Source organism: Miniopterus schreibersii (assembly GCF_964146895.1).
Source record: "Miniopterus schreibersii genome assembly, chromosome: X".
NCBI classification, from domain to species: Eukaryota; Metazoa; Chordata; class Mammalia; order Chiroptera; family Miniopteridae; genus Miniopterus; species Miniopterus schreibersii.
In genome coordinates this window covers 87,091,585-87,103,696 of record NC_138104.1, presented here as the reverse complement: position 1 = coordinate 87,103,696, position 12,112 = coordinate 87,091,585, and the positions used below count along the sequence as shown (strand labels likewise).

Genomic DNA, 12,112 nt, shown 5'->3' with positions numbered 1-12,112 from the left:
CACAGGGAAACCCTGGTTTTGTGTTTTTACTTAAGGACTGAGACCTGCCCTGTCCAATCAGAACTACACAATTTGTATTCCTCATTTACACAGAAAGGACGTAATCGAGAAGCTGTGTGGGAACTTCTGCCATAAAAGGCAGCCCCCCCTTTGCCTTGGTGGAACACAATTTAGGTTGCTATCTGAATCTGTGTCTCTGGGACTAGAGCTCCTTTGGCTTAAATAAATGCTTTGTATTCTTTATATTACAGTCTAAAATTACTATTGGTATATAGCTTTGCATTAAGGAGGAAATCCATATGCTGTCAGAAATCAACTAATCAGGAAATATAAATACATAATTACGACCATGAGAAAGAATAAAAGAAGCTGGGGGCCACTTCTAGGAAGTGGAGTGTGATGGGATGGGATTGGGATCTTGAAGACACATTTTGCTTGATGCTTTTCCTTCCCCCCAGTCTGTACTGTCTGACTTACTTTTTTTGCCATACGTATTTTATTTTATGAAATTCTTTTATTTTTTTCCATTTTTTAATTTTTCAATTACAGCTGGCGTTCAATATTATTTTATACTAGTTCCAATTGTACAGCATAATGGTTAGATAGTTACATAATTTAAAAAGTGATCCCTCCAGCCCTGGCCAGGTAGCTCAGTTGGTTAGAGCATCGTTCCGATATGCAAAGGTTGGGGGCTGGATCCCAGGTCAGGGCACATACAAGAATCAACCAATGAGTGCATAAAGAAGCAAAACAACAAAGCGATGTTTCTTTCCCTTGCTCTCTCTCTCTCTCTCCCTTCCTCTCTCTCTCTAAAAATCAAACGATAAATAAAAATTTTTTAAAAAGTGATTCCCCCCAATAAGTCTAGTGCCCACCTGGCACTATACATAGTTATTACAATATTATTGACTATATTCCCTATGCTATATTTCACATCCCCACAACTATTTTGTAACTATCAATTTGTGCTTCTTAATTCCCTCGCCGTTTTATCCATCCCTCCAACCACGCCCTAACCATCTGGCAACCATAGTCTGTTCTCTGTATCTATGATTCTATTTCTATTTCTTTATTCGTTTATCTTGTTCTTTAGATTCCACATATAAGTGAAATCATACGGCATTTGTCTTTCTCTGTCTGACTTATTTCACTTAGCATAATACCCTCTAGGTGCATCCATGTTGTTATCTGACTTACTTTTAAAACCATGCGCTGTGTTACTTCTATGGTAACAAATTAAAATAAGCAATTAGGAAGAAAACTTAATTGCGACTTTAGCTTCCAGCAACTTATCTGCATAATTTGAGCATATTTCTAATCAATTATCATTTGGTTTTTCCCACAAAAGTAGAATCTGGTTTATTTTTAATGACACTGTAGTGGACTTTGTGTTTTAATCTAATACTTCTAATTTCCTACATACTAAGATAAAATTTAGCCTTAGGTAGATATAAAGCCCCAAATATTCTAACCTTTGGCAACGCTCTTTGTCAGTCTCTAATGCTCTATATTAAGTGTATGCCTTTGTTCTATATAGCTTAGTCACTCAATTATTGAAATCAGGACACTTCATGACATTCCTAAGTATTCCAATGGCAACAACCTTGGAACAGATAGTTCAACCATTTTTTCTTAGATAAACAATCTGAACATCTGTCAAAGACAAAACGAAGAGGGAGATGATTCATGAAACAGCATTATCAACTGTGAGAAACCTCTTGAAAAGTAACTATGTTTTGCATAAAAAGGTAGTTATAGATGATTCATTCAACATGACAGGAGAGAATATATAAACGAAGATATTTTGCCAGAGAAACAGTGGGTCAGGGACAGATGCAGTGGGGCAATCTGGATATGCTTACTGTATTGCTCACAAACATATTTGGAAATCATGAAATAGAATATGAACAAATGTAGTGTGTGAACATGCTTGCAGGATTAAAGTCTTCCACTTGAGAAGAAAATGTTAAAGGAGCCAACAAGGACCGCATGACCCAATCCTCACTATTTCTATTCATCTGCAAAAGTGTACAAGATCAATATGTTCAGGCCCTTACTGGGAGCGTGTGGCTGCATAAATGAGTGCTGACTTATAATGCAAAACGAACGTCTCTATCCCTTCTCATAGGGCTGTACTGAAGCTGTGGAATATTTTTCGTGTTATATTTATGAAAAACAAGGTGTTACCATCGCTTAACATGCCCATTGAGTGGAAGCCTGCCTCCTTTGGAAAATCAAGTTGCTGAGTCATTCACATGGCAACAGCCTGGATGGGGTTAATTAAGCCCAGCTGGAGCAAGACCCCCCAAAAAGATGCTTATTTAGAGAGCCTTTGCTCTTGGATTGAGCTTTACCATGAAAAAACTTTATATTCCGGACTTTTCTAGAAGCAAGATTGGCACAGGAAAATGGTAGACTCATCAAGAAAAGAAAGATAAGCAGCATTGAAAATCAGGAAAGGTACAATCCAGTGGCATTTCAACCACAGTTAATAAGGTAATGTATTTGACCTTAGGGATAGGGCTGGGCAAAAGAGATCGATAATAGGAAAACAAAAGTAGATATTCCTTACAGTAAATGTATTATACAGACTATATATATAATATTTCAAAATTATATATAATATATATGAATGCACTATATATGTACTGACCATGTTGTTTTGCTTTTTCTTGAACTGTTATTAATTCATTTACTGAGATTCTTTATACAAGAAAATGCAAACAAATATTTTGTTATCTTAGAATATATAATATTGTATGGAATAGTTAAGGACATTTGGTTCACCAAATTACACTGAATTATTATTTTTCCATAATACATCATGTGGTACTGCGTGTTCACCACCCCAAGTCAAATGTCCTTCCATTCTTTTTATGAAGATCCACAGAACTCTCTCTCTCTTGTTTTATAGCAATTGCTTTGCTATTCCAGAGCAATTGTTTCTTTTGATATTCTGAGCCCTGAGTCATAGACTTAATTTCGGTCTGCTCTTTGCCTTCCTTGGTTGCTAAGATTCTCAGAACCTCTTTTAACCCTGAAATATAAAAAAATATACAGGGCCTTATGGTATTTGCTGTCTAAGTGTGTACGGGACAAGTGAAATGTTTCTTTTTCTCATTATTAATCTGGTGATGGTAATTAATTTTACTACAGCCACTCACACAAGATATGGAACCATTTTTAGCTTTACAGTTTAAACTCATACTAACACATTATTTGTATAGAAAGATCAACTGCATTCTTAGCAAAGCGGGAAAATAACCTTGATTTTTCTGGCAGAGTCCCAATTTCAAATACGTTGATCCCCTCCTCAACCATAACCACATTCGTGCTCCAGTCATTTTAATATTTCAACAACTAAATGATATATCAGATGCACAGAATATTCTTATTCAGTGCATGGTTAGATCAATATGGTCAACAAATATAACACACTGCATAGTGGGAAATGATTTGGAACCACATTGGAGGAAAAAATATCAGTCTCCAAAGCAATACTTATAAAAATTATTCAGTGTCTCAGCAGTGTTCTTACCTATGACTGTGGATGAGAGCATTCAAAGCCAAACCGTCAGACCAGCTGGTGGTGAAGTTAATGACATTAACCTGTGGATAATTACGAGTTGATTGTCGGACCCAGCTCAGGAGAATCTTTTCACTGTTGGTTTGCTGCAATCCAGCCATGATATTTTTCATTACATTTTTGACCTATGTGTGGAAAGAAATTTTAATAAGAAAATGCATTCCTCAAACAAGAACCACACAAACTTGTATTTGAATGGCCTTCTCTTCGGTAATAAATAATGGGAACTTTAGGGTCAACTGGTAATAAGAAATAATAGATTCTTCCAAGGACTGAGTGCATTCTAATTAGGAGTCTCTTCTGATTGGTTGGTATCTGTGATATACCATTGGCTGAATATGGCTAACATCACTTCTGGATTCTGCCACCTTAAATTATTCATTTTGTATTTTTAGAATTAGTCATCTTCTAACTTTCAATAAATATGCTAGGGAAGAGACTAAAAAACATAAGACTTGTTAACCAGGGACTTAAGATACATTAGTGGTTTTAGGATAAGAGGAATAGTGGCTAAAAGAATGAGCCTTGGTTCAATTTTTGCCTTTGATATTAATGAACTGTGTTAATTGGGCAGCTTAACCACTTTAGACCTGTTTCTATAATTATACACAGGAGGCTGATGTAAGACTCAAAGGACAAACTATAGTAACATAAAACCCCTAGGTTCATACTATAACTTAATGCAAATTACTGACCAAAGTGGAAAAAAGAAGCAGAAATGACTTTGCCTATTTAAAATAAAGAACAAAAAAATCAACAAAAGGAAAAGAATATTTATCTCTAAAAGCTGTGGATGTGTCACCTTGGTTTTTGTTTTGTGGTGATTTGTTTGTGGTAGTCAGTCTGGTTTAATCCCTTATGGTTTTTTTCAGCATAAGAGATTCACACACGAGAGTAGAAAGGTTACAAAACGCCCAAAGCACGGGTCCAGAACTCTGGCTCATTTACAAAGCCTATCAGGCCGCAGGAAATGCCATTTAAGAAGCTGCTTTTGTATAAAAAAAAGTTACAAAATCCCATCGAAGATACATACACGGCATAGGTCTTTAGGTGAACATAGAAGGCACATCTCACCTCTCAGGAAGTGGTCAGGAGAGCTAATCTGGTGTCTAGAAGCACACTGTCCTGTGCTGGAGGACCTCTCACCTGCTGGGGGCCTCCCAGGGAAAGAGAGGGTTTGGCTGGGCCTGCCTAGCTACCCTGGACACGTCACTGCAATTTCGTTATTTGGTACCCTTGATCTTTTGAACCTGCTAAGCAAGTCTAGGAGCTTTTCTATGAAACAGTCATAGACCCAGAATAGTCATGTCACCGAAAGATACCATCTCTAAGGGAGTGAGGTGCCAGTTAGTGGCACCAAGACCCACTCTCTCCTAAATGAGAGGGCAAAGATCAGTTTTCTCCCTGCCTGAGAATGAAGAGGGGACTAGTGTCCCCTGAACAAAAAAAGAACCTTGGAAGGATCATTCTTATCAAAGTGCTGGCAGGTACAGAGTCACCAAATGCAGAGAAAAAACCACTGGGTCCTGGCAGGTTGGCCCTGTGGTGGTTTCTGTTTTACTTGCCCCTCTCCCCCACCACCCCCCCACCCCCATCCTTACCCTTGCAGGCTCCCTCTGCTTTTAACCCTGATGCTTGTTTTTGGCAGAGGTTAAAGGGCTTAACGTCTGTGGGGCGGACATGGACAGACGGTGCAGAACATTCAAGATGCCCTCGCGTGCAGAGTGGTTTGACAGTTCCAGGCCGAGGGAGCTGTCTCAGGTGCTGGGCTTAGGAAGGTCACCTTGGGGCTGTGAGGAGGCCGCTTCTTCAGCAACACCAGCTGCTGCGCCCTGAGACATCATGGGCGCCCTCCCAACACGCGAGGTCACCTGGCCCCAAAGTGCAGGAGTGAGATCCTGGGTAGCTCGGTCCCGGTACCGCCAGTCCTAGTTCTTTCCTTCCGCCTTGTCAGCTATGGTCTCGCGTGGGGGGTCCCCCTCGTCGGAGGAATTTAGCCACGACATTCCAAATCAGGTAGAAGTCAACTGCAAGCACGCTTGGCGGCAAAGAAGCCCAACACCCCGGCTGCCCTGGAAACCCAGTCCGAGGATTTTCTGTCATGGAGCTGGCGACGCAGACGCCGCAGAGCTCAGGAGGCCCAACGCGGGCCTCACGAGCACACAACCGCCGCCACGTGTGGCCCAGCTGCGGAGAGTCCGCCGAGAGGACGCAGGGGGCCAGCGGGCGCTCCCGCGCCGGAGGAAGGTGGCCGCGGAGAATGCCGGGTGGGGGCTAGGGAAACGAGCGCCAGAGCCCGCATCGCTGGCTGGCGGGACGGGGCCGGACTTCACAGAGCGCACAGCCCGGGCTCACAGCCCGAATGCAGGAGCAGGCAGCCGGCCCAGGGTCAAAATGTGGGGGCCGCGTGCTGGCAGCAGTGGCAGGGGCAGCGGGGGTCCAACTGGGCCCCGCCCCCTTTTCTCCCCTCCCGCCCACCGGAAGTGGAAACCCAGACGCGGGGAAAGGGGGGACGGGCCCGAGGCTTGGTGGGTTTTTTTACGGGTGTCCGTACATTTTCTCTTTTTCTTTTTCCCCTAGGCCTTGTGCAGTGCAGATGCCATTCTGCAGGTGGCTGTCTTTCCGTTTCATTCTTCTCGCCAATCTGAAGCCGAAATCCATTCTGAACATTTTTTGCAGGTTCCAAGAAGGCAGGCACACCTCGTCATAGAACGAACCGTCTACATATCCTAGTACTGCAATAATTACTAGGCTGCTGCTTTATGTAAGTCAGGCTCCTTACTGTATACTTGAAGGAAGTAAATAAGTAAATGTGATTAGGTTTTACCACCAAGGGCTTTCCTTTTGGTTAGTGTAAGGTCTATACCACGGCCATTTGATCAGATGATGAATATTTATTGTGTATTCTAAATATGACATTTTATTTTGCCTCTTCATCCATGCAGATGTTAACAAGTGCCCTTGGGGAAAATACATATTTTAACATCTCCAATATTAGTCATCTTTTTATGAAAGATTCAGTGCACATTTTAGGATAGACTATTAAATCTAACTTTAAAATACTTGAAAAGGACTTCAGATGATGCTTTTTAAACGTGGTAATGATGTGAAAATTTTGCATATATTTGTCACTGCCCCTTGATAACTAAGTTAGTTAGGGGAGGTTTATCTAGTTTTCTTAATTCCTCCCTGACCTGCTTATTTAGTCAGTTAGTGAAAAAAAAAATAGGTCAAATAGTTATGAAAGATATACTTTTTCTCATCATTTTCTAAAGTTATAAGGCACACAGCCTCCATGTACAGCGATTACCAGATATGTACTTTGTGTACTGTGCTCACCCTGGGTCAGAATCAGTAGATACTGGCTCAGTGGTGGTGATGGATTAGCACTGATCCGGCAGCCCTCCCATGATGAATAGGATTCATTTACGAACTGCTTGGCCAGACTGCCCTCTGTGTGCATAATGTTAAAGGACAGCCCAGTATTCAATCCAAAACTCCTCCAGCATCATTATGTCACTAATCCAGCTATCAGCCTCTGCCTCATTGGTATTGCTTCTACTTGCTTGCAAATGTTGCTGACAGGGAAAAAAAGGGGGGGCCATAGGAAATAATCAGTCTTCTTTTCCTACATAAAAGACAGTTACCAAGAAATCTTTATTAAGGATCAACCTTCAGTCAGACAATGGACTGGTCCTAAGGTGAGTCTTTCAGCTGAAATATTTCCCAGACTCAGGGCTTACTGTTCCTAAGAGAGAGAGAATCAGTGTTAACAGATGTGTGTGTGTGTGCAGCTGTACGTCTGTTTTTAAAAGGGAAAAACTAAAATGTCTTTGAGCAGTGATTCCAAAAAGTAACTAGGAGTTAACTGGGCAAAGATGGTGTGATGGGCATGGAGAGGCACCACCAAGATTTTCCTTCAAGGAAGGGCTTGTTGCTCCATTTGTCACCGGGCAGCCTTTAGCTGTCAGTCCCCACAGGGACAACCTGAGTTGCAGAGTCAACTCATCTGTGGTAACGCCCTTCCTAGGGTAGCCCACATCTAGTGACTGATGAGAGGAAACGGACTGAAGACTCAGCCATTTCAGTCCCATTCAGGACAAGGCTAAAGGCTCACTGTAGCTCCAAATTCCCCATGGGGTTGAATAAGGCTGTTGCTGGGCGCGCATCACAGCTCTTGGTCTCACTCCACTCACCCTCTCCCTTCTACACGTGTTGACCCTGAAAGCATGCCTTAATTAACATCCTGCCTTATTATCTCAAAATCTGCTTCCCAGAATCCATCCTGGGACTAAAAGGAGTTGCAGCAGCGGGGTACGTGTGAGGAGGGAAAAAATAGCCACCTCCAAGGAAAGGGTCATAGTGTGTGAGAGGCCTGCAGAAGACCAGAGCAAGAACTGGCTGGCGCAGAAGGCACTAGGTACACGTAAGCAGGAGTTCACAGTAAGGGCTTTCGGCAGTGCAAAAACCATCTTTCTCTTGTATGCTGTTCAAAGAATAAATCAGATAAACATTCCAGTGTGAAGCAGCCCTGGAATTGTTTCCTTTGAGTTAGCCAGCAAAGATGGGGCCTGACCTCTGCTAGCACACCACTGTTAGCAGGATATGTTTTCATCTCCAGCTGGTTACCAAAACTGAGCTGAACACCCTAAAAGGATGGTTTACACTTAAAGAAAGAAGGAAGAAAAAGATGCCAGACACATGTCGTCTACTTCACAGTTGTGTACAAAGCTGCACACTCTTAATATAGGCATGATTTTCCAGGCTAACAGTTTGAAGTGGAAACTGGGAAAACAGTGACATAGGAGACAGTGTTGGTATTTCTGAGTTTCTACAAGTTCAAAGAGAAGGCCTCCACAGCACAGAACTATTAATAACATAGTATGTGGCACTGGAACAAAAGACTCACATTTTCCCATCTTTTCATGCCATTCTTAATCTGATCAATCTGGAAAGTACATTAGGTTGGCCAGAGTGTCCTTTAATCTTTGCAGAGATTCAAGAGCTTTTTTCACTATTTAATAGGAAGGCAAATATGTACTCTTGGTGAAAATATCTTTTGGGATTCATTGGATTATGATGAGAAGCACTGAGCAGGAGGAATTTTTTAAAGAGTACTTCATAGTTTTAGGAGAACAGAGTTGTTTTAAGAGAACAGAGAAGAGAGAGATAAGCTAAGGAGGCAGAGGCTGGCAAGAATCTAGGTCCTTGTAGTCACAAAAATATAGTGATTCAAGGACATAAATGGAAAACAACAGAGAGGTCTCAGACAAGGAAGACTGCAGAAGCATTCCTTCTGGGATTCCTGGGTGTGACAGCCCTTCCACACACTAATAATAAAAAATGAGCAGGTCACAAGCAAATCTAGAAAATATCAAACAGACTAGTTTTGAAACTCTATCTTACAGTGAGTTGAGATGGAGTTGGAAAGTGCTTTGAGGAGATAAGAAAGGGTGAGAACATATGACAGACAGTTTTGATGATAAATACAATTAAAATAGCCTTTGGGGGTCCTGTTCAGGACTGAGTCCTCCTGCTGGCTTTGTCACGACCAACATCTGTGCAACACAAAAGTGTTTTCTGCAAGCTGGTGTCCCTCCATGAACCATTTGTTACCGGTCCATAAAATAAATAAAACAATCGACAGTCTATTTGAAATTTCTTTAGCACTTTGACAGAGTCTATTTACATCTGTTGAATATAATGATAAAAATAGGCGTGAGTTTTGTGTGTCTTTTTATTTCACATTTGTAACATCATTTTTACTGTAATTTGCATACAATGGAAAAGGGGGGGGGAGAAATTATTCTTTTTTCCAGGTATTCCGAGAAGTACTCAGCAACAAAAGTAAACCAGTTGGGTGGGGAGCCCTATGTTGCTTTGCTGGTTTTATTTGATACTATTACTGTATGAAAAAGGCCCAGAATTGGGAACCTTGGACTCATTTGAGGCATGAATGAGATATTCTCAATGGTTAGCCACTATGATGGTTCTCGCTCACTTTCCATATTGCTGTGCAATAGAATTGAGCCTGTTCAGAGTGTTTAGAATAAAAAGATACAGGGATGGAGATCAACTGGAAGAACAAGTTGAATATGTGTACCTCTGGTCTGCATGCTATCTGACTCTGAGCAGGACCAACCTACAATTCAAATTAAAAGTCAACCCTATGGGGGAAAAAAAGTCAACCCTACTAAATGAAGTAGTAATACCTTCTACAGTAGGGATGAACTTCAAATATTATGCTCAATGAAAGAAGCCAGATATAAAAGAATATATGTTATATAATTCCATTGATATGAAATGTCCAAAAAGGCAGGTAAATAGAGAAAGAAAATAGATTGATTGCCTAGGGCTCGGGGGGTGGGAGTGGGGAGTAACTGTAAATGGACATGAGATTTTTTTTCAGGGTGGTGGCAATGTGCTAAAATTAGATTGTTGTGATGGTTGTACAACTCTGGAAAAATCCCAGTCTTTTATGGATTGGGGAGGGCAGGGGGACTGTCCCATCCTCAAAATAGTTTGAGAAGCCTTGGGCAACAGAATTAAACCAGTCTGGTATACTCTGAATTTTATAATTAGAATGGGTAAATTTATAATACGTAAATTACATCTCAAAAAAGCTGGTTTATAAAGTAGTAATCTCTGCTCGTAAAAAAAATAAATAAGCAGACATCTCAATTATCTTTCAAGTTCTTAAAATATGAGTCGAAAACTCTCTAAGCAATCAAAGTTATTCATGTGATACACCTCTAATGAAAACGGTGCACTGTACTAAGTACTTTATGGATATTCTCATTTATTCCTGACAAGAAATACACGTTAATTATTATTTTTTTCTCTTTTGACAGTGAGGGAATTATGGCCTAGAAAAGGATGGCATTAAACCCAATGTCATTAAGATTGTAAATGGCAGAGTTGAATACAAGCTCATGTTGGTCTGATTGAAAAAACGTATACTCTTTCCACTAAACTCAATGACCTTTTTTCTCTTCTGCAGAGGTCCAATAAATATAGGCATTCCGAAGACCCTATGCTGAGGTAGTTCAGAAAAAATGCGATTTCCCAATCAGATTATAAAGTTAGTTGGTATGTATAACATATATTCTCATACAGATGATCATATCCCACTAATCTTTTATTGGCAGTAATCTAAATTGCAAATACACAAGATTCACAAAGTCTCATTCATTTGGTAGTGATTAACAGGAAAAATACCTTTCATTTTACAAAACTATGTAGATTCACTTAAAGGTAAGTGATAGAAGACACATATTTGTGAAAAATATTTTTCTTACCTTGTTGATGAGACTTGTCTTTTTTGCCTTATCTCTACACAGTGAAATAAAATTTAGAAAAATATTCCTGCAGATGTGCTAGAACCTGTTTTATAATCTGCTGCTCCTCCGCATCTTAAATGGCCTTAGTTGTGCTAATTTAAAAGGCAGCACTACGGAGATGGACTTTATATTGCTAGAGACATACATATTTGCTTTGCAGGTGAAGGGGAAAATATGAAAGCAAGAATCAGCAACAAGTTACCCAGAAAGGACGCATTCATCAGGATTCTTACCTGCCAGTGGAGGATTATATTCCAAATCAAACCAAGAGTCAGTTTGTGATTTCCATCTACTATGTCAGAGCTTCCGATATTCACTAAATCAACCTGTTAAAGATAAAGGGAAAATATTTGAAAAAAGGAGACAAAATGTCTATTGGAAAGAAAACAAAATGCAAAGGTAGTTGCATTAGCTATTTTCAGAGCCTAAGCAGCCTTACTGCTTTTTAAAAATAATCCAAAAATGCACCCAGCCGGAGTGGCTCAGTGATTGAACATTGACCTATGAACCAAGGAGGTCATGGTTCGATTCCCAGTCAGGGCACATGCCTGGGTTGCGGGCTCGATCCCCAGTAGGGGCTTGCGGGAGGCAGCCGATGGATGACTCTCATCATCGATGCTTCTATCTCCCTCTCCCTTCCTCTCTCTGAAATAAATTTTTTTAAAAATTGTTTTTAAATCCAAAAATGAAACAAAATGAATTTGTAAATGCACTTTCTGTGACAAACAAGTGCCCCCAAACACATCTGCAAAGAGATAGGAAATGAATGTACTATCAGTATATCAATAGATTACTGCAAATTAAAGAGGCTAATCAGAGTATCTCCAAATAAAATGTGTAACAATGATAACTCATAAAGAATGCCTAAAATGAAGATGTGCTTCCTAATACATAATTAAAACAAAAAAGAAATTTCATCAGTCCTTTTATCTAGCTCAGAAGAATGCTATTATAATTAGGGGTGACTATATTTGACTAAAATGCCCTTGCTTTAGAAACACATATTAGAATTCTAATAAACAATGGAGCTAATGGCCAGCTCTCGTTTTTCTATCCAGGACTGGATTTGGGAATCAAAATTTGGCAAGGCTTTATTTTTCAAGACAAATCCTATCTCCTGTCCATGCTCCTAACATTTTTAGGCAGAGTCAGGTTAAACATAAGCATCAGCCAAATGAACACATGA

The 12,112-nt window shown here is 40.3% G+C and overlaps 1 protein-coding gene across 3 annotated transcripts in view; it reads right to left on the bottom strand.

Moving 5' to 3' along the window:
- DMD (dystrophin) overlaps nucleotides 1-12,112 on the bottom strand; it is a gene marked incomplete at its 3' end in the record, with an annotated part of 1,946,774 nt that overhangs the window by 1,454,694 nt on the left and 479,968 nt on the right. For all 3 annotated transcript variants that reach the window (XM_081125527.1, XM_081125528.1, XM_081125524.1), the window contains exons 5-6: nucleotides 11,160-11,252; nucleotides 3,539-3,711 (exon numbers count right to left, since the gene is read on the bottom strand). In XM_081125527.1, the coding sequence (XP_080981653.1) occupies nucleotides 3,539-3,711; nucleotides 11,160-11,252 (266 nt within the window). The remainder of the gene's footprint in view (nucleotides 1-3,538; nucleotides 3,712-11,159; nucleotides 11,253-12,112) is intronic.